General features: G+C 40.1%; 1 protein-coding gene across 7 annotated transcripts in view; it reads left to right on the top strand.

Moving 5' to 3' along the window:
* The window catches only part of KLF12 (KLF transcription factor 12), a 987,741-nt gene that overhangs the window by 366,901 nt on the left and 596,899 nt on the right, over positions 1 to 23,941 (top strand). For all 7 annotated transcript variants that reach the window (XM_085622009.1, XM_085622005.1, XM_085622011.1 and 4 more), the window contains one exon: positions 2,693 to 2,778. In XM_085622009.1, coding sequence (XP_085478135.1) covers positions 2,749 to 2,778 — 30 coding nt within the window. In that variant the 5' untranslated portion in view covers positions 2,693 to 2,748. The remainder of the gene's footprint in view (positions 1 to 2,692; positions 2,779 to 23,941) is intronic.

The following is a 23,941-nucleotide window of genomic DNA, read 5'->3' as shown; positions in this document are numbered from 1 at the left end:
ACTGATGTGTGCCTGCATGTTTAGGTGTTTATCCAAGGTGATACCTAAAGATTTGGCAGAGTCTACAACTTGAGGAGTGCAGTTCAGAGCAATTAGGTGTTGAATCCAGTCAAGGGTAGGAGCTGAGTGATTAGGTGGGATGATCAAAAGAAATTAAATTTTGAGAGTATTTAGTAGGAGATGATTCTGAGCTAGAGTGTAGACTTACAGGGCTCATCCTCAGGAGAAGGAGGTGGAGCCAAACTTACAAATGTAAGTTACTACTAACATTGCTAGTAAAAAAAAGAAGTCCACTGCTCCAAAAACTAGTGATTCCTTCACTTATGACACACTACTTCTCTTCCAAGAAAAGCCATTTGTCTACCTCACTTCACATACTGTTTCTATTGGCTACATACTCCCTCAAAGCTTTGCTTACCTCTGCTCCGCCCCATCGATGCCATGCTTTCCTCTGATGTTCTCTTCTGGTTTCCAGCCTGCACAATTTCCTGCCAGTCAGGCATGCTGGTATATAGCCTAGTTGTACACCACATGCTTGGAAACTATGACTGGGTGCAAAGCATGCAGTAGCAAGGACAAGTAACCCACTTTCTCCTGTTTGATGTTCCTAAGTACTGAGGACTTCACAGGTTAAGCATTTTATCTCCTGCTCTGAGCCTGGAGTTATGTCATCACAAGTTACTCCAAATGTTTAGCCAGAAATTACACTTTCAATTAAAGCCTGAAATTGTCCTTACCACTAGAATAAAGTGAAGGCTTCTTGAGAAGCATTCTGCCTGTAACTAAGTTCAACTCCCAAAGGATAGTCTCAGTAGCCAATGAGTTGGTGATTGATTTGTCAGGTTCAGTTGCATTGTAATGGTCTGTGAATCTATAATCTCTGTTTGTAGCATCTGTTCTGCCCTTCAGCAATTGAAAATAACAATCCTTTCAACCTTTCACTTTACTGCAGTTGTGGTCCATTTTATAAGCATTGCAGAGTCTGGTTGTTTCAAGGGTCCCATATTTATAAGGTTAGATTAGGGTTTTTAGTTATACAAAACCACACAATTGCTACAAATGGTTTCTTGAGTAAATGTTTTATATTAGCAGTAACAATCACATATCATGCGTGTGTTATGTATACTAAACATTTACACTGTAAACCTAACAGTGTTCACATTCATCCCATAGGCTGTTTCTGCTATGCAGGATAGATAAAACATGAATGTGTCATCCTCATTTTTATGATTTAGATACCAAATAAAGGAGTGCAGAGTACATATCTAAAGCAAACAATTATCTGCTTTTACCACGATGCGTCTTATTCCGTGTATGAAATGTTTCCGTATTTGTTGTTAAATGCTTCTTTATCCTTTTATATGGTTTAGGAAAACATTAATGTATTTTTCGTTGCTTACCTGGAAATATAGATAAATCGTTTTTGAAATCATTTTAAAAAAAAATTGATTTTAAGAAATATTTGTAATGCAAGCAGAAGCACATCAGCCAAGATAGAAGGTTGCTTTTAGTTAGCACCACATGATATTGGCCAGGTAGCATGGTCTAGACAATGTTGCAGCTATTCTGTTCATACCGTCCCATGTATCCAATTATTGTATTACCATTTTTGTCACCTACTCTTTGTGGCTATAAAGAGAAATTACCAACTTTTATTTATTAACAAACTGCTGTATATTCTGCATGAGTTGAGAGATAATAATGACTGACTAAAATATCAGACACAGCTATTTTTTCAAGGAGGAGGACAAGTATACATCAACTTCTAAGTTCTCTGAGGCTTTAATGAAAAATCACTTACCTATAATTATAGCACTCTATTCACAAATATATATTTGCCTATACACTTTAGAATGTGTCTGAAAATATCGAATTTATGCCTGCCAGGAATTCACAATGTGATTTCTGACATGCGTTAATACACTTACTACTGTGTATTTCTCTGCCCCTGTGATAAATCGGATCCCACTCAAGGAGTGGGAAGGGGGTGTTCCAATGCGTAATTTACATTAAAAGATTGGAAATGCCCACAAACATGTATGCTTGTGGACATTCCCATATTCCAATCCAATCTCTTATCATGATGAAAATAGCTGGAAAATGACTCCAGCCAGTGGCTGGAATAATAATCATCCAAGGATGCTAAGGCGATTGATCACCCCTGTTTGCTGTTTTCCTCCCAGAGAAAAAAATGCATTTGCACAGAGGGCTCCATTCCGTATGTATAATTTCACAGAAGGGGAAAAGGACCTGTGTGCACATGCTACATGACATTCTCAGTAGTATACCTGGAAACCTGCACCTAGCACAGCTTTCTAGATATACTACTGTGAATAGAAAAATTGTAAGAACATGTTCAGGCGGAGGTGTTGATTTCCCTGCATACTGATATTTTTTTTCCCTGACTTGGGCTTATAGAGTTCATCAATAATAACGACAATGCAAGCTTTGATTAAGAAGTCATTGAGAAGTGAACAATCAAATACGTATAAGTTGTATCCCTTTTAAAGGGTATTCACTGCATAAATGTTTTGTTATATTTTGTGGTCAACGTAAATACAAGATCAGTGTACTTGAACTGTATTAATTAATCACTTAATTGTACAAAGGACAGAATAGCTACATGTTTACTTTTGGTTATATTTTCTGTAATTAACATATATATTTTTTCTTTACTAAATGTCCGGTCTAGACTCATCTGACTGATCCTAATGGGAGTTGGATGAAAGGCATCTTGGTATAAAGTCCATGAAGTCATCTATCCTCAAGAAGAGTGGGGTAAATATTAATTTTCCATTCTTAAATATACATGCTGAAAACATCTGAAGAAGTAATAATCATTAGCTTAATTTAATTAGCTTTATTTTCACACCAAAAATAAAAGTATGGGATCTTACAAAGCTTCAACGTTTATACCTTTTTAGATTACAACATTTTTGATTGTTACCTTTCAAGGCCACACAAATTAATTTCTGTGGTATTGCGGGTTTAGATTAAGTAAATGAAAGGTTAATCATTGCATTGTATCATACATTTTAATGGGCTAAACCTTTTTTAAGGCTAACACAGATAGTATACTAACCAAAGACCAACATTATTCTTAATCAGTATGTTACAGACTATGTTGAAGTGGCTATGTTGAAGTGGTCCATGTGTGGGACTCCAATCGACTGGGAATTAAAAGTATTTACCTGCCAATGTTTGCTAAGTTTGAAGTTGCCATATTAGTAACTTCTAATCTTAGGCCTCAACCCTAAAATGTAATGTTGGTTTTGAGATGTTTGCGCCCACATACACTATGCACACAATAGAAGCAGGAGCTGAGCCTGCCCAAAAGCAACCGGCTACACTATGGATGACTACGATGTCTTTAATTTCCAAAGTAACTTAATTGATTTATTATCACAGAGGAGCTTCATAAGCCAACAATTAGATAACTTTGCTGTCAAATTCCTTAAAAGGTTTATTTATTTGTTTTAGTTATTTATTCATAGTGTTGTATTAAGGGCAAACTTGACCATCAAGGTGTCAAAGTGCTGTACAAAGAGACAGTTGGATGAGGGTTGGGGTACAGTAAACCAGCAGTCTCTTATGAAACGCTGTTCATATTAGTCATAAAGCGGGGATACAATTTAAAATAAAATTATGAAACACTATATATAGAAATCGAAAAGTGGGTACCAAAAATAGTAGGATACAACATACAGTGGGTGATTGAACAGTTTGAAAATAGTTATTTTATGTCACATTTCTTTCTAGTAGTAAGGCTTTAACTTCTTTCTTGAAAGGTTTGCATGAGTTAATTGCGCTCAATGAGAGTTCCATATTTTTTTGAGCAGATCCGATGAAAGTGCGGCCATGAGTTTTCCTTTTTAGGTCAAGCATTCGAGACCTCTTGTATATACTTTAGTATATACTTTTGTGTGTATGCACTCAGTGGGCTGTGGAGCTCAGCCCAAGGACTTGTCTGCTTCCGCTTGGGGACTTTTTTTCTGTTCAACTGCCTCTATTTAACTGTCTTGATAGAAAACGACGAGTAGAGGTCAGTAAAATACCAGAATTGCTTTCTGCTTGTTCAACTGCCTCTATTTAACTGTCTTGATAGAAAACGACCAGCAGAGGTCAGTAAAATACTAGAATCACTTTAGCATTCTCTAGATTCCAGTCCATAGAAATTATCTTCCACGAGCAAACAAAGACAATAATATTGTTTTCAAATCTTGTATTTATGACCACCGAAGGCCCTGATTTTATATTAAAAACAGAGCTTTGGACTATACCATTCCAGCTGAAAGGCAATATTTCTCTCCATGTGTTCCCATACCTGGCGTTTCACGCAGTTTGGTGCTTACTTTCCCTCCATGTTAAAGAACAGTAGAGGTTTCAGCACCCAGGCTAATGTGCTGCATAGCTAAATCCATATAAGGTCCCAAAGGCGAGATCGATTGCATTGCAAATGCATGTTTTAAATCTGTGTGGTTCAAGTAGGAGGGATTTTGCACCTCTAGAATCCCTTCCACCTCCTGATAGCTTGATTCTATTCACCATGTATTTAGTATCAGAATTGTATAAAGCTTTGTGTATCAAGCATGCCACCTTCAGTTTCATCCTAGCATCAACTGGGAGCCAGTTGACGGCTCTGAGTTATAGAGAGATGCGATCAAAATGACATGTGCCTGTTTGAAGTCTTGCTGCTGCATTTATTGTTGCTTTCATTGAGGCTAGACTGGATTTAGGTTGGTCTATGAGTGTGGCATTCCCGTATTCCAGTCTTAGGAGCACTAGAGATTGAACTGCCATTTAGAGGTCTTCTAGCGCTAAGAAGCGTTTTAGTTTTCTTAGGAGGTACTGATGTAGGATGGCGCTTCTGGTTGCAGCTTTTATTTGAGCTCTCATGTTTAGATCTGGGTCTAGTGTGATGCTGAATGATTTTATGGAGTCATAGATGGTTAGGCTGCAGTTTAGTGATTTCAGGTTAAGGTTATGGTTGAGGTTGCTGGGATCCAATAAAAGAATGAATTCGGTTTTCGGTGGATTTAGTTTTAGATGGTTAAGTGCCAGTCACTCCTGTGTTTTCCTCAGGGTGTCATTCAGTCGCCGGATGTCCTCTCGAGATGCGAGTTTGAGGTAGAGATGAGTGTTGTTTGCATGTGGTAAGAGATTTTTGATTGTTTAAGGATTTCAGTGATTGAAGAGTGTTTGTAAAATTGTAGATCCTTGCAGAACACCCCTGTAGATCTCTGCTACATCAGATAGGGTGGTGTCGATTTTGACTCTCTGCTGCCGGTTCTGCAGGAAGGCGGTGAACCACTAAAGGATGGCTGCTGATAGACACATTCTTGCTTCAATGGTCTCTTTGAGGCGTTTGTGGCAGACCATGTCAAACGCTGTTGATAAATTTATAAGTATTAGTAGACAGGATTAGTTTTGGTCTAGTGATGTTTGTATATCATTCAGGATGTTTAGAATGGTGACCTCGGTATTGTGTTCAGGCCTAAAAGATTACTTGCATAGCAGCTGTTAAAGTGTCTAAAGCCTGCTATAATATCACATGCGATCGCCACAGCAGCAATGAAATGTGATTTTCATAAACCAGTACTTGTCACCATTATCACTGTACTGTGTGTGCCATAAATAATTGTGTTTCCCATCCATATGGGAGAATGTAACATTTGGTATTGTTGACAACTTTATTGGTGGTTGAAACTTCCTAAATAAAACTCTGATTTCAATGCATTTCCCAAAATAAACCTTCTCTGTACATGTTATTTCCAAATATTGAAGTCAAGACCTCTATGTGATGGACCACAGTGCATTGAAGGAAAAGGAAAAGCAACAGGGGTCCAGCAGAAAGTATTCAGTGAGTAGAATGAAACACAGCCCAGTATTTATAATAATAAGGAAAATATGTTAGCCACAGGGTCTGGTCAACATTGCATGCTTCTGTACCAAAGATTCACACACTTGCTATCAATCATATTTTGATTGAGGGTTGTGATACATTTAGTGCTTGAGACCCAGGAAGAATAGACTAAAGAAAGAAACTTTTCCATTGACCAGAGAGGGAAAAATCTGAAAAAATCAAATGATACCTTGCAGCCGCAAGCTTGAAGTTTAAAGGATTGTGACCCTAACCCTCCCATTATTACCATTCTACTCAAATGCCATACCAAAGACACAGATAATCTCCTACCATTTCTATGCGAAGACCATAAGGTGGAATTTAAATAAAGTAATTTTAATTTATAAAGGTACCTATGAAGTAATTTCACATTGTTTATAGGCAGTGGTTGTCAAGTATTGAAGAACATTCAAAGGAAACAGAAAATATTAAAAACACTTCCTATACCAGGGGTAGTATGAACTAGTAGAAGCCGTAATAGGAAAAGAGAACAAATCTGGAGAGAAACAGGGATGCATTTTATGAACAGCACCTATACAAGTGGCACTTTTTGCCAGGTGTGGTGTAGGGCATGTAGATTGCTATTAAATAAGGGATCATAAAGACCCTTTTGTAATAGCAAATGTATGGGTATCCATTCAAAATTGCAGAACTTCTATTAAAATCTCATGAGGATTTCTCCACTCCAATGGCAACTCAAAGCTCACTGCACATCATTTATCTACCTTGAATGTCTAGATATTTGAACCACAACAGAACAATAACCAAGAAAACATACAAAAGAACATCTGTCCTCATGGAAAACATGTTGATTGATCCCAAAAAAACTGATTGGCCATATACTGTTAAAGCATACGGAGACGTGAGGTGTAGGCACCATCATCGTTTTTTCAGCAATAATAAGACACTCTCATGGCTCTTTAATTTTTTGCTCCTTACAAATGTGGCCACACCTTGACAGAAATGATGGTCATCTTCCACAATACATAATGACTTTCACACAATTTTTACGTCAATGGGACAGAGGTACAGACCGCTAATCTTCCTCAATGGAAGACTGACTAGGGGAGGCATAGAAATAAGCACACATTTACTGTGACTGCTAAAGGTACTGTGAGCATCACTTATAAACCCCATTTCACCAAGGCCAAATATGAAAAAACAAAAATTGAACAGGAGTAAATATCAAACAATTAATGTAAGGCACATTAAACTGTTCAGATATCCTCCTCAATATATCTAGGCATCAGACATTTAATTTAGATTCCTGTATGTCTTAATCAGGGCCATCTCATGAAAACTTTGCAGCCAGCCCTCCTACTATACACTAATATCTCTTGTTTGTGCATTCTTCTAAACATTTTAGCAGTTTAAAAGATGTGTGGAGTAACCAATCCATAATCAATGTCTTCAAAATCAAGTTTCTAGACTACTCACTGAAATTAGACATAAGAAACACAAACTAAGGAAAGAAAATGTATGCAGGTACTGTAGGTATTTATATTTAACATGTTGTCATCATCATCATGGTAAAGCCTTTTCAGCTTGGGAACTATGGCACTATCTTAAGTACAAAAATGGCATACAGGTGTCCATACCAAACAGCGGATCATCTAACTCACATTCACAAAGATGACCCTTCATGCTAAACATCTGACTGGGAAATCACAAAAGCTTCAGACTCCATTTTCCTATGTTAAAATTCTGATGTGCTTAAGCACTTAGGGGCTTACTACGATGTTGGGCGGACTTGCATCTGCCCAACACCCTCACGGAAATGTGACCTCTGGTTGGCAGTCCCGACCACCTAATTAAGATGTGACCTCACATGGTGTGGTTACATACTCCCAGTTCTCTATGTGAGCTTGTGTTACAGCCATAAACCGGTGATAACACAAGCTCCCATAGAGAAATGAGAGATTGTGTTCATCCCTGCACCCCGTGGCAAGACTCTCAAGGTGCCTGCCACAAGGTGCAGGGATCAACAAGGGGGCCCCCACCCGGAGGCCGCAAACAGAAGGGGGCTCTGCTAGGGGTCCCCAAACACAAATTCCGACAGGCTTTCCATGTCAGAAAACCCGGCATGGAAAGTGTGTCAGAAACCGTGCATCGTAATCCGGACGGCGTAAAACGCTGGCCATATGGATTACGGGCTGGCTTCTGACTGGCCGACGGGCTTCTTGAGCCTGTGGGAATGCCAAGCTGGTTTCAATTCTGACCGGCTGTATTGTAATCAGCCAGTCAGAATTGAAACCGACAATCTCGGTCAGAAAGCCTCCGACCTAAAGTCTGAGGCTTTCTGACCGAGATTGTAATTGGCCCCTTAGTGTTAATATTGTTGTTTGAAAGGTCCCGGGTCACTAGATTTGTACTGACTTTGTATCACATGTCTCTAACATATTTTTGGGAAATGCATTGTGATTAGTATGTTTGTTTTTCCTTGTAAGATCTATGCTTTTATGACTATTTGTATTTTAGGCTCATAATGTACACACTAACATTAATTTTTAAAAAAAGTTGGGAGCTTTGAATCAACTCAAACTTTGGTTGCCTTGTTTTTTTTGTTATTTAGTGGCTTTTCATATATGTTGTTGCTTCAAAAGTATTCTTCTTATTATACTTTACTGCAACATTATTTTTGGAATTTGCTTATAGATTACCTGAACTCCCTTTTGTGCATTTTTTCAGTGACAGTTCTAGCTAAGGTTTGCATTTATGTTCCACTTTGTAATAATGTGACATTTTAAATAAAAGATTTAATTGAATTGAAGCAAAAATATATTTGCTTAAAAAGATAAAGCAAACCAGCAGAGCTTGGCAACTCAAGTGACATATCAGTAATATACGTCTAAAATGAAGGCATGGAAGATGCATGCAGTGGTTCAGTGTTGTGATTCACATATAACACAAGCTAGTTAGAAATTTGGCAATAGCAGGAAAATTCACAAGGCAAACATTTCTGTATAGAGGAACTGCATCTATCTTTATCTCAACAGATTACTGAAGGAATTGGCAAAAGAGTTAAATGAGTGAGTCAGGAAAGGATAGTAAGGGAGAAAGTTGCAAGTCAGAGAACACCTTCATTTGGTCAAGGTTCTTGATGGCAAAGGCAACTAATTTCACTGTGGAGAGGCTAAGCCAGGGGTAGTGTTATGACCAAACTCTGAATCACCTGAATTTCCAGATGAGTCAATACTTGGGCAGATCCGCTTAGAATTTCCTAATTTCCTAATTTTGGTAGGCTTTATTAGTGGTGGTAAAAGCAAATTGGCCTTAATTCCCCGTGGTGGAAGCCAAGCCTCGAATAGAGGTGCAGATATTTAAATGTTTGTGGGCAAGAGCAGGTGTATGCAAAGCAATGCAGAATTTTTAGATTCCTTCTGGAGATGGCAGCTCCACTCAGGGCAGACTTTCTTCCAAATCCTGTCAGAAGGAAAAGGAGTGTGGCACTATTTTATTTGAAAACTCTCTGGAAGGGTGTGCAGGGCCTTGAAAGCAGTACAGCAACCCCATCCCATCCTCCCATAGAGAGAATAGACACTTATGTCTGTAGTGAGAATCCAGAGACATAAAAGTTTCTCTAGCAGTGAAGAGACTTTCAATAGTACTGGGGATCATCCTTAAGAGTGATCTTACTTTTGCTCTCCCAAGTCAAAGCAGTAGCAAATGGTGTGAACTTGCAGCCGCCCTTCTGCAAAATACCTCTTTCTTGTATATACTGATGAAAGAGAAGAGCTTTCGAGGGCACTTGTCATTGCTTCCCAAGGCCTCCCAAAAAACCTATTCCCTGGCGGAGACTTAAGAATGAGTCAGCAAGGACATGCCTCGATGTGGTAAGCAGTATATACAACAGGGGAGTGATTCAGTTACGGAATTCAGAGGCTGGAATCATAATGTGAATTTTCAACAAAATAGTGCCTCAGAAACCACAAATTCGATTTTTACTTAGTACCACTGATTTTTTTTAAATTTAACTCTGGGTTACCTTATTTGGTAGATTTTTTAAAGTTATTTTATAATTAGGGTTCCTATTGTAAACATACTTTTTGAGCAAACGCTTATCGTTTGGTTTATAACAGAGCACCAATATATACAATGTTTACAATACCAACTTATACAAAAACATAAACATAAAACACGACAATCAATGGTAAATGACAATTGCATAAAACAACATATGTCTATGCAGACAAAATGTATTACAAATTCAGACATTTTGCAACACAAAAATGTTTCTTTGGGAAATAGTCCTACTTTTTTAATCTAGTAGAGGGACATTGCTTTCTTTGTCCTCAATAGTCAATTGTCCATAGGTCCTATAGTGGTCAGAGACTATTTTTTGTTATTTTCAATTCAAGCATATACTTTCAACTCAAATATACATCAATTATTTGATTGAACTTTTAGTCCTTATTAACTCTTGACCTCAAATGAATATAATCGCCAACACGTTTTGACCTTCACAGTAGATGGACCAAAGGTTTTTTATGGAAGGTCTATGTCAGGGCATGGACTGTTTTTATTGTAGGACATTTACTTCCTGTGCCAAATAAAAACATGATTGTAATAAAAGCGTGTATTTTCTACATGTATTTTTTAAAAATTTTAAACAACGAAATTTGGTTCAGCTCTTTTACTCACGTACTTGAGATTCAATCTTCCTTGAATACGGATAGTCACGGCCTATATAAATAAAACATATGTCATAGTGACTCGCGGTTCTACAGTTGTTATTAAGGGGCTTTGTTCAAGGATTTGTTCCTCAACTACCTACCGGGGTTTACAGTGTTCTGTACTTCTCATATCCATGAGTGCCTTATTTCTTTTTGATTTCTATCATGTCTTCACAATCTAGGAATGAATGAGTGGCGTAAGAAGCCTTATGCTCTTGTATATTGTGCTATCTTTATATTATAGATGGCATGCATTATTATGTATAATCGCATTTCTTATTATAAAAGGCGGACAGTTGGCTTTGACACCCCTGACCTAGTTAGAGATGTCTTTGTTTTTTGCGGATTGTGTGGAATCACAAGTGGGTTAATTAATTAGATTTCACTTGCTTGACAAAAACGAACATCTCAACTCTGCTCGATTTTTACGTGTTATATGATGTGACCATTGTATTATGCCGGGTGAGTTAATTTTCTTAGCGGGGACAGACGATTTACCTCGATTTACTATTTCCCCAGTGTGCCTCAGTTCAAGGTGCCTCTCTTCGTGCATTATACATGAATCGTTTGTGCGCGTGCAACTGTGACAAGCCTTCATTTACATGATCGTAATGATTTCCATACCTTGCTTGAAAGTTCTTATGTTCTATACTGGTCTCGGCAAAGTCACTTCCTTATAAACATGCTCCTTCTTTTGGGTGTTCCTTGGCGTTGTCTTCCGTTGTTATGTGTGTTTGAGCGTGTACTTGGCGTCTTCCTTCAACGTATGGCATCTTCCTTCAACGTATGGCGTCTTTCCGTTACAGACGTCTAATGCGTGCGATGTCTTTTCAATCAGTGCCTGACCTTTTGTCGTTGCTAAGCAACGTACTTGCTTTCGAGATTCTTGTGAACGCCTTGATTTTAATTCGGCATCTCCATGGAGTTAGTTGTCACGCATATCTTTTTAATAAAGCTTTGAGAATATTATCGTCGTGTTGTGAAGTAATCTTCATATAATCAAGTTATCTCACCTCTTCTTCTATTTTTAATACTTTGTATGAAAGACTGGTTGCTAATGCTTACGTCTTCCTTCTTTAGTCTTACTTATTTTGGGGTTCTTATGTGCAACTTAACTGCAGTTTGAAAAATTCACAGAATTTGTTATTGCGCATGTCTGCGCTTAATAAAGTTTTGGGGATATTGTCGTCATGTTGTTCATTAATCTCCACTCAATCAAATTGCCTCGCCTCGTGTTCTGTTTTTAATGCTTTATTTAAAAACAAGTTGCTAGTGCTTGCTTCTTCCTTCATTTGTGCTAGTTGGCAAAAAATGCTTTCGCTGCTTGTTTTTATGGTTTGAATATAATAATCAAAATGTCCGCAACATTAGATTTCACACACATCTTTTTGAAGGAGCTGATGGAATCTAATTTTCAGTCTTCCTATTGTTCATTTGTCTGCACGCATTCCAGTTGCCTCGCCTCTTCTTCTGTTAGTTTTGCTATATTTGAGCTGGTTACTACGATCTTCCTTCATTTGTACCAGTTGGCCAATAGGCGGTATTATTATTATTATTATTATTATTATTAAATTTTATAGAGCGCGTAGTCACCCGTGAGTATCCCAGCGCTAAGATCAGTACACCTGGGGGCAGTGGGGGCAAGGGGGGGAGGTTAGGAGTTAAGGGAAGAGGTGGGTTTTCAGTCGCTTTCTGAAACGCAGATAGTTAGGTTCTGTTCTCAGGTCGCGGGGTAAGGTTTTCCAGAGGCATGCGGTATGAACCAAGAAGTGTCTTCCACCAGTGCGTGCCTTCTTGACTCTAGGAGTGATGATGAGGTGTTCCTGATCGGATCGAAGGGATCTTGGGGCTTTATAAGGATTGATAAATGTTCCTAGGATCGGGGGACCTTTGTTTTGCAACAGTCTGTGAGCCAGGCAGAGGGCTTTGAACTTCACTCGTTCTCTAACCGGGAGCCAATGGAGGAGCTTCAGAGCTGGTTTGGCCGAGGCTCTGGCAGGAGTGTTGGTGAGGATCCGGGCAGCCGCATTTTGGATCCTCTGTAGCCTGTTCAGGGTTGCCTCAGGAGCGCCCAGATAGATGGAATTACTGTAGTCGATCCTGGATAATATTAGGCCTTGGATCAGCAGTTTTTTTGCGGTAGGAGGAAGTAAGGGCAAGATCTTTCGGATTGATTTGAGGAGCCCGAAGCAAGTCCCGGCTACTTTTTTTGCCTGTGTTGCAAACGATAGATCTTTTTCGAGCCAGACGCCCAGGCTCTTAACCTCGGGTTTCGGGTCAGGAGGCGGGCCTAAACAGGGTGGCCAGATGTTCTGTGGCAGGGAGAGTCCCTTCTGACCCAGGAGGAGAATGTCAGTCTTTGAACCGTTGAGTTTCAGATAGGACCGGTTCATCCATCCTTGTATCTGCGTAAGACAGTTGTAGAGGTCAGCAGGTTGTTGGCTTGGGTGAGATAGGGATACCACTAGTTGAGTGTCGTCGGCGTAGCTGACGATACTCACTCTGAACGGGATGACAACCTCCTCCAATGGGGACATGTAGATATTAAACAATGTGGGGCTCAGGGAGGAGCCCTGAGGTACACCACATTGGAGGGGAATTTCGGAGGAGCGGGTGTTGTTCTCCCAGATCTGACAGGACCGATGACCCAGAAAGGACGATAGCCAGTGTAGTGCTTTTCCTTCTACACCGACACTCCTGAGTCGGTGGATAAGGAGTTGGTGATTGACGGTGTCGAAGGCCGCACTGAGGTCGAGGAGGATCACTGCCACTGATCCTCCAGCGTCAAGAAGTGCTCTGGCCTCCTCCACCGCCGCAAGGAGGGCGATGTCGGTGCCCTGCCCTGGGCGGAATCCCATCTGCGAGCTTTTCAGCCGATCATTAGTTTCCAGAAATTGTGAAAGTTTTCTGTTCACCAGCTTTTCGGCGACCTTACTAGTTCCTGGGAGGAGGGAAATTGGTCTGTAATTGGCCAAATCCGCAGGGTCAAGGGAAGGTTTTTTCAATAACGCCTTGACAACTGCCGCCTTCCAGCTAGAGGGGACGACTCCCTGTTGCAGCGAAGCATTGAAAAGCTGGGTAAGGGGGGGGATGATCGTGGGTGCTACTCTCTTGAGGATACGTAACGGTGCGGGGTCCCTGGGGGAACCGCTTTTGATGTTATTAAGCGTGCTTTCGACCTCCTCGGCAGTCACTTGTCCCCAAGAGGCGAGACAGGGTGAAATAGGAGTGTTATTGATCTCTTTTTCCTCGCTCGAGTTAGTGGTTGGAATTGAGTCGAGGATTTTCTGGATCTTATCCTTGAAGAAGTTAGCTAGTTTTTGGCATTTTTCCTCGTCTGCCTTGGGGTCTGGTGGATTTCTGGGTCCGGGGTCAGGGACTTTAAGGAGTTCTTTTAGAATAGTAAAAGATTCCTTGCTTGAGCACGCGGAATTTTCTATTCTTTCTTGGAAGAATAGACTTTTGGTCTTTCGAAGGGTAATTTTATAAGTTTGTAGTGCGGTGTGGTACGTGTCCTTTTTTTCCTTAGACTTATCCTTCCTCCAGGAACGTTCCGTTTTCTTACATTCCTGTCGTAGGGACTTAAGCTCCGTAGTATACCAGGGAGCGGGGGTCACCCGTTTGGTATGTTTAAGAATAGTAGTTTTGGGGAGAAGTTGATCCAATGAAGATGTGACCCAGAAATTAAACTGTTCATCGGCAATGACAGGATCGGCGGAGAGAGTGGGCCTGGAATTTGAAAGGGTAGTGGCCCATTCCTCTGGGACAAGCTTGTGCCAGCGACGATCGGTGACCCGAGTTTTAGAGGGTTGGGAGGGGGCTATGAATAGATGACAGGAGATAGGGATTAGGAAATGATCTGTCCATGGAAGAGGAAGGGGGGAACCAGTAGTAATGTCCGCGATATTAGTCAGGACGGGGTCCAGGAGATGTCCCTTGTCGTGGGTGGGTCCGTTATTTTGGCCAGCCGAATGTTAAATGACCTCAGGTCATGCAAGAGGTCAAGTGCTATGGAATCTGTGGGGTCTGTGAGGTGGAGATTGAGGTCGCCCACTAAGAGGAAGTTAGAGGCGGAAGAAGCTAGTTGTGCCACCGTTTCGGTGAGAGCGTTAATGAATTTCCCTGGTGTACCCGGAGGTCGATAGATCAACAGTCCTGTTATGGAGTGTGCCGGGGAGGTTTGGAGAGCGAAATGACAGCTTTCGCAGTCTTCAATGTTAGCATTGCTGGTTCTGCAAACTAGGTGTTCTTTGTGGATTATTGCCAGTCCCCCTCCTCTCCCTTTAGGTCTATGCAGGGTTTGGATAAGATACCCTGGGGGAAGGGTATTGACAATATCAAAATCTGAGCTGGCAGAAAGCCAGGTTTCTGTGAGAAACAATACGTCCAGTCCATGATCTTGTATCAGCAAGTAGGTTTCGTGCGCATGCTTGGGGAGGGAACGGCAGTTAAGAAGGCCCATCTGTAGTCCAGGCTTTACCGGAGTCTGGGCGAGTGGGTTACAGCGTGCACAGTTGATATACGGTTTGCCTTCAACATAGATGTAGCGACATTCCTGATTTTTTTCCAGGTGGAGAGCCCGAAGCATGTCACTTGTGTACACCAGACGCCCAGGCGCCAAATCAGGCAGAGTTCCTGGGCCTGGGTCCGGCTGGGCCCGGACGGGCCCAGACGGGCTTGCCTTAGGCGCGCCTTCGGCGCGCTGACGGCGCGCCCGCTGCGCCCGTCCGCTGCGCGTACGTGAGGTGCACATGTTTTTGTAGGCGGAGTGGGCGTGGCCTCGAGCAAGTGGGCGTGGCCACAGGACCGGCTCACTCGCTGCTGGCGACAATTACTTGGGCGTTTCCCGCTGCAGCGATTAGCTCTGCTGCTAGGCGGAGAGGGTGTGAAATGAAGCCCCCAGTCTACGTGCAATTGGGTGAAGAAGGTAGGTTTCCCAGTGAAAGTTTTTACACACAAGATAAAATTACAGCGCAAACTTTTTAAAAACAATGCTCCCGGCTGTGCCTCAGGAGTACAATCCAACCAGAGCTCTCAATCGGCTCGGTTTTGTAGGCGGAGTGGGCGTGGCCTCGAGCGAGTGGGCGTGGCCACAGGACCGTCTCACTCCCTGCTGGCTACAATTACTTGGGCGTTTCCCGCTGCAGCGATTAGCTCTGCTGCTAGGCGGAGAGGGTGTGAAATGAAGCCCCCAGTCTACGTGCAATTGGGTGAAGAAGGTAGGTTTCCCAGTGAAGTGAAAGTTTTTACACACAAGATAAAATTACAGCGCAAACTTTTTAAAAACAATGCTCCCGGCTGTGCCTCAGGAGTACAATCCAACCAGAGCTCTCAATCGGCTCGGTTTTGTAGGCAGAGTGGGCGTGGCCTCGAGCGAGTGGGCGTGGCCACAGGACCGGCTCACTCGCTGCTGGCGACAATTACTTGGGCGTTTCCCGCTGCAGCGATTAGCTCTGCTGCTAGGCGGAGAGGGTGTGAAATGAAGCCCCCAGTCTACGTGCAATTGGGTGAAGAAGGTAGGTTTCCCAGTGAAAGTTTTTACACACAAGATAAAATTACAGCGCAAACTTTTTAAAAACAATGCTCCCGGCTGTGCCTCAGGAGTACAATCCAACCAGAGCTCTCAATCGGCTCGGTTTTGTAGGCAGAGTGGGCGTGGCCTCGAGCGAGTGGGCGTGGCCACAGGACCGGCTCACTCGCGGCTGGAGACAATTACTTGGGCGATTCCCGCTGCAGCGATTAGCTCTGCTGCTAGGTGGAGAGGGTGTGAAATGAAGCCCCCAGTCTACGTGCAATTGGGTGAAGAAGGTAGGTTTCCCAGTGAAAGTTTTTACACACAAGATAAAATTACAGCGCAAACTTTTTTAAAACAATGCTTCCGGCTGTGCCTCAGGAGTACATTATTGCTGTTAGTACATTATTGCTGTTAGCTAACATGTGTTAGCTCGGTGATTTCGTTCATTCCATTTTCAATGGTAGCCAAATACATAATCATCTTTGCTTCAATTCTGGATAGAACATTGTCAATGTTTTTTCCGGTGACGTGTCTCAACACTGTCCATTGAATGTCTTGCGGCCCATGGTTTTTTTCAATGCGATACCATTGGTGCATTAGGAGTCTTGCATCTTATTCTAGATCGGTGTTGCGTTATTCTTTTTTTAATTAGTTTTGTAGTTTTACCAATGTATGCCTTTGGGCATAGACATAACACACAATACATTACATTGTGTGTATTGCAATTTGTAAATTCCTCGTGTTTTATAAATTTGGACCCATATGTAAATTTACTGCCTTCGATCATACTGTCACACGAAATGCAATTGCCGCATCTCCTGTGGCGTTTAATAGGGGGTAAAGATAACATTGTTCATAGTGTATGGTCTTTTTTTTTGCATTTCAGTATTGGCACGCACTATATTGTCTCAAATGCTTTTGTTTTTCTTTAGTGCAAAAATAGGTTTGTTTGTAAAGGGAATTAGTTTTTTCACAGTATTCCAGTTTTTTCGTACAATTTTTTGTACTTTGTTGGTGGCACCTGAGTATGTTGCAACACACACTATTGGCATCTTTTCTTGTTTCTGTCTGGGTGTAAGTAAGGAATCCCTAGGGGTGTACCAAGCTCGTTTCATTGCTCTTTTGAGCAATCTTCTTGGATAGTTCCTTTCTGATAGTTTGTTCAAGAGTACAGCAGCATTTTTAAAATAGTCATCTTTTTTTGAGCAGTTCCTCCTTATTCTTAAAAATTGACCGAAAGGTAGATTCTCTCGGAGGTTGCGTTGATACAATTTTTTTTAGCTTTAATGACAAACAGTTCTTACAAGTAAAAGGTACTGCGATGGGGTGTCCTTCTGTCCCAGAAATGGTCGTAATGTTTATGGCCTTATTTGAGGAGGGTATATGGCAACAATCGATACACAGCACGTATTAAAAGCTGGCATCGTTATATCGACGATGTCTTCATGGTGTGGAGAGGCACAGAAGAAAATTTGAACGACTTCGTAATATGGCTGAATAACAGGAATCCAGACATTCAGTTCACAGTAAATTCCAGCAGAACAGAGATGAACTTTCTGGACCTAATGATTAAACATCAAGAAGGCTGTTTATATACTGCCCTCTATACTAAAAAAACAGACAGAAGCACACTATTGCATTTCAAAAGTTTTCATCAACGCAACCTCCGAAAGAATCTACCTTTCGGTCAATTTTTAAGAATAAGGAGGAACTGCTAAAAAAAGATGACTATTTTAAAAATGCTGCTGTACTCTTGAACAAACTATCAGAAAGGAACGATCCAAGAAGATTGCTCAAAAGAGCAATGAAACGAGCTTGGTACATCCCTAAGGGATTCCTTACTTACACCCAGGCAGAAACAAGAAAAGATGCCAATAGTGTGTGTTACAACATTCTCAGGTGCCACCAATGAAGTACAAAAAATTGTACGAAAAGACTGGAATACCGTGAAAGAACTCATTCCCTTTACAAACAAACCTATTTTTGCACTAAAGAAAAACAAAAGCATTTGAGACAATATAGTGCGTGCCAATACTGAAATGAAAAAAGAAGCCCATACACTATGAACAATGTTGTCTTTACCCCCTATTAAAGGCCACATGAGATGCGGCAATTGCATTTCGAGCGACAGCACGATCGAAGGCAGTACATTTACATATGGGTCCAAATTTATAAAACACGAGGAATTTACAAATTGCAATACACACAATGTAATTTATTGTGTGTTATGTCCATGCCCAAAGGCACATATTGGTAAAACTACAAAACCAATTAAAAAAAGAATAACGCAACACCGATCTAGAATAAGATGCAAGACTCCTAATGCACCAATGGTATCACATTGCATTGAAAAAAAACATGGGCTGCAAGACATTCAATGGACAGTGTAGAGACACGTCACCGGAAAAAACATTGACAATGTTCTATCCAGAATTGAAGCAAAGATGATTATGTATTTGGCTACCATTGAAAATGGAATGAACGAGATGACCGAGCTAACACATGTTAGCTAACAGCAATAATGTCCCAATACAGCCAATTGGTCAACTGGTACAAATGAAGTAAGATCGAAGCGCTAGTAACCAGCTCAAATATAGCACTACTAACAGAAGAAGAGGCGAGGCAACTGGAATGCGTGCAGACGAATGAGCAATAGGAAGACTGAAAATGAGATTGCATCAGCTCCTTCAAAAAGATGTGTGTGAAATCTAATGTTGCGGACATTTTGAATATTATATTCAAACCATAAAAACAAGCAGCAAAAACATTTTTTGTCAACTAGCACAAATGAAGGAAGAAGCAAGCACTAGCAACTTGTTTTTAAATAAAGCATTAAAAACAGAACACGAGGCGAGGCAATTTGATTGAGTGGAGATTAATGAACAACATGAGGACAATATCCCCAAAACGTTATTAAGCGCAGACATGCGCGATAACCAATTCTGTGAATATTTCAAACTGCAGTTAAGTTGCACATAAGAACCCCAAAATAAGTAAGACTAAAGAAGGAAGACATAAGCATTAGCAACCAGTCTTTCAAGCAAAGTATTACAAATAGAAGAAGAGTTGAGATAACTTGATTATATGAAGATTACTTCACAACACGACGATAATATTTTCAAAGCTTTATTAAAAAGATATGCGTGACAACTAACTCCATGGAGATGCCGAATTAAAATCAAGGCGTTCATAAGAATCTCGAAAGCAAGTACGTTGCTTAGCAAAGACAAAAGGTCAGGCACTGATTGAAAAGACATCGCACGCATTAGACGTCTGAAACGGAATGACGCCCTTCATTGAAGGAAGACGCCGAGTACACGCTCAAACACACATAGCAACGGAAGAAAACGCCAAGAGACACCCAAAAGAAGGATCATGTATATAAGGAAATGACTTCGCCGAGACCAGTATAGAACATAAGTACTTTCAATCAAGGTATGGAAATCATTACGATCAAGTAAATGGAGGCTTGTCACAGTTGCACGCGCACGAACGATGCATGTATAATGCACGAAGAGAGGCACCTTGAATTGATGCACACAGGAGAAATAGTAAATCGAGGTAAATTGTCCGTCCCCGCTAAGAAAATTAACTCACCTGGCATAATACAACGGTCACGTCATATAACACGTAAAAATCGAGCAGAGTTGAGACGTTCGTTTTTGTCAAGCGAGTAAAATCTAATTAATTAACCCACTCGTGATTCCACACAATCCGCAAAAAACAAAGACATCTCTAACTAGGTCAGGGGTGTCAGAGCCAACTGTCCGCCTTTTATAATAAGAAATGCGATTATACATAATAATGCATGCCAGCTATAATATAAAGATAGCTCAATATACAAGAGCATAAGGCTTCTTACACCACTCATTCATTCCTAGATTGTGAAGACATAAGAGAAATCAAAAAGAAATAAGGCGCTCATGGATATGAGAAGTACAGAACGCTGTAAACCCCGGTAGGTGGTTGAGGAACAAAAACCTTGAACAAAGCCCCTTAATAACAACTGTAGAACCGAGAGTCACTATGACATTTGTCTTACTTATATAGGCTGTGACTATCCGTATTCAAGGAAGATTGAATATCAAGTATGTGAGTAAAAGAGCTCAACCAAATTTCGTTTTTTAAAAATACATGTAGAAAATACACGCTTTTATTACAATCATGTTTTTATTTGACACAGGTAGAAAATGCCCTACATGAAAAACAGTCCGTGCCCTGATGAAGACCTTCCATAAAAAACCTTTGGTCCACCTACTGTGAAGGTCGAAACACGTTGGTGATTATTTTCATTTGAGGTCAAGAGTTAATAAGGACTAACATTTCCATCAAATAATTGATGTATATTTGAGCTGAAAGTATAAGCTCGAATTGAAAATAACAAAAAATTGTCTCTGACCACTATAGGACCTATGGACAATTGACTATTGAGGATAAAGATGTCCCTCTACTGGATTAAAAAAGTAGGACTATTTCCCGAAGAAAATATTTTGTGTTGCAAAGTGTCTGGATTTGTAATACATTTTGTCTGCATAGACATATGTTGTTTTATGCAATTGTCATTTACCATTGATTGTCGTGTTTTATGTTTATGTTTTTGTATAAGTTGGTATTGTAAACATTGTATATGTTGTTGCTCTGTTATAAACCAAACGATAAGGGTTTGCTCAAAAAGTATTTTTACAATAGGAACCCTAATTATAAAATAACTTTAAAAATTCTACCAAATAAGGTAACCCAGAGTTAAATAAAAATAAATACTGTGGTACTAAATAAAAATCGAATTTGTGGTTTCTGAGGCACTATTTTGTTGAAAATTCGATGTGGTAAGCAGCAGCTCAACAGACCCACCATTAAAGTACATTTTTGGCTCTTATGGATACAAGGATTACATTTAAGGTTGTGTTTTTCTTTCTGAAACCATACTGAGCCTTTTACCCTGTACATTTCACATGAATTGGCACCTTACCATGCCCCTATCTGTAGCTGGGAAGTGAAGCCATCATCACGTGGTTTAGAAAACTCTTGAAAACTGTATTATTGAAAATGGTTTTGAAGGGACCTCAGGACAGACTAGGGTCAAGAGTGATGTATTTTGGAAATGGTTCACTCATTATGCCGAACTGGACTTCAACTTTCCCTCTTGCCAACAGCTGTTTTCTTCCTCCTATCAAAAGATCCGAACTAACCGTCAGTGCTTGAAAGCTATAAATATATAAAATCCATTGTTAGAATTGTGTTTTCAAATCTTCACTGAGAAAATGTATGTGACTCCATTTTGTGATTAAATCAAATTATTCGCTCATTTTCTTTTGCTTTCTATTATTATTTAGCAAGTTCATGAACTCCAAACGTCATAAAACCTCAAAATAATGCTGTGTAAACATATTAGATATGAAGGACATGGCCAGTGTATTGGAGACATAGTCTCCTCCAACTTGGTTGCGGTCATTTCGTTGTCTCTACTGTTGTAAATAGCATCCGTCAATACAGTTTTTAACTTTGGCTTGTGACCTTCATTTTCTGGCTGGTCTGGTTCCATGCTGGTGTGGTTCAATTTTATGGTTAGTACGGCTTTCAATTAGAACATTTCAAATTTTGACTTCCCTAAATGAAGTGATAATCTACTTGTTGTTAGTAAAAGGAACTTTAATTTATACTCAAGTGATACTTTCACTGCCTGGTTTAGTCAGTGTAAGAACTCCTCCCTCATCCATTTAGTACACAGCTATAGGAACACAGGTGGTAGGAAAATGATATCAGTGATGTCAGCCTCTAGAAATGCTACTTCTGGCTAGGTACCTGAGCCAAGAAACTCGTACCCCATGGTAGGCCGCTAATTTGCATTACTTGAAATACAGAGCAACACTTAAGGTAGATTTGGTGTTGTTATGGTATGTGTTTTTTGCAGTGCTCTCTTACCCTTTGTTAACTCCCCTTGCCGCTGTGCACAATGCATTCAGGCATACCTTAATGTTACTGAAAAGGCTCAAGACAGTTTAGCAGAAGGGTAGAGGAACCACCACACTCATGTCCCTTGGAAGAGTACTAACGTGGTAAAAGGTAAAGAAACTGGTCAAGAGATCTTGGTTAGACATTTGGAGGTAAAACGTGAAATGTGTCAAGAACTTGGGTTTAAGGCGATAGTCTAAGATTATTAAACTATACTTACATGGCTAGGATAAGAGTGTCAAATAGAATAATCTTTTTGATTTTATCATGTGTCTACTTTCATTTAAAAGGCCCTCATTTCCACTAGGATGTTTCTATACATACCACTACTCTACTTACATTTTTTGTATTTCTGGTAACCATGTTTACATAGAGCAGCACGTGTAAAAACAATGTTGTGTTCTTTTTCCAATCATTCTTTTGTTTCTAGATCCTGAAGTGTCTTCATAAATATATCTGGCATTACTGAAATTCCAAACTGCAGTTTCTCAGTTCCCTGGCATTCCATTATCCTTATAAATGTTTAAAAGACAATTGACCTCTTTATTAAGTGTTTAAATGAAATGAAAAGTAGACCTGTGGCCTATAATCCATATTCAATACATTGCATTGCTTCACTTCTCAGGCTCCCTGTGCATTTGTTGGACTGAATGATAGTGACAAACTTATGGGATGTCTTTCACTCAACACAGCCAAAGTGTAATCATGAATATTCAAACACATCATTAGCATACTTATTAGGAATGTTAATAAGGAAGTAACAGATGCTTGTGCATCCAAGATTGACATTGGGTGCCAAAACGGCATGAAACAGATCTGCAACATTACAAGTGCCTCATAGTGTGACTAAGATCCTGGGTCCAAGTCTTGCTGCTGTGGAAGTTTGGAACTTGGCCAACGTTCATTGGTGCAGTGTGACATTTTGCTCAGATGTTGTATGATTACACATATATTAAATACAATTATGCAGCCATAACTAACAATCATGTGCCCGACATGCAAAATATTATATTTAATGTATGCCTGACTTGTACCTTAAAAAGTTGTAAGTTATACATGCATAATTTGACTATCATTTTCAAAAGCATAAATCTATGATACCTTTAGGATTAATCTATGCAAAATCTAAGCACTCATGCCAATATATCCTACACAAAATATAAAATGGTTAGTAACCTGCAAATGAGTGCGGTACATGGAAAAAATGTTCATCCGACCATCATCACTCGCTGTATGTGCAGGGACCAACAAGCCAACACATGATTACCATACATTATGATGCATATGCACAGGTAGATGTAAAACTAGGTTGCACTTAACTTATTTTCTTAGGGCTTTGCCAGAATAGTGTTCTATGAACCCATTGGTGAAAGTGACTAACACCAACTCAGTTCTGCATTGTGATTCATTCACTTTTTAGTACATGCAAGTTATACCTGAATGATGAATGCATGTGTAAGCGCTGCAAAAACAACCACTGATGTACGAAGGATGAAACTTCATGCTAGACAAAATACGTTTACAACAGAAAACTCAAAGACTTAAAAGTTGATTGTGAAATTTCACATGTTTGCTAGCCCTACAAATGCATACCTAAGACAGTACCTAGAGTATGTACGTTGTAGGAGAACAGGCATAAATCATTTTTTTTTTTTAAATTAATATCATTGATGTACGCTTAATATCTCAGGTAAACTTAAGTCACTCCTTGATAAGTGAGAACGTTTTTGAATAAAGCTATTATATGTAACTTACATCCTTGCCAAGGTATAATTAAGAGCATGCTGAACGATGCACCTACTTATATGAATCAGGCCTTATAGAGAAATCCCATTTGGTGAACGTGTGGCTAAGGCGTGTCCAATGCTTACACGCACATCCACTATGGAACTCTTGTCA

The sequence above is a fragment of the Triturus cristatus genome, chromosome 8, assembly GCF_964204655.1.
Source record: "Triturus cristatus chromosome 8, aTriCri1.1, whole genome shotgun sequence".
Classification (NCBI taxonomy): domain Eukaryota; kingdom Metazoa; phylum Chordata; class Amphibia; order Caudata; family Salamandridae; genus Triturus; species Triturus cristatus.
Note: the sequence above shows the minus strand (reverse complement) of the source record. Positions and strands in the feature narration are given on the sequence as shown.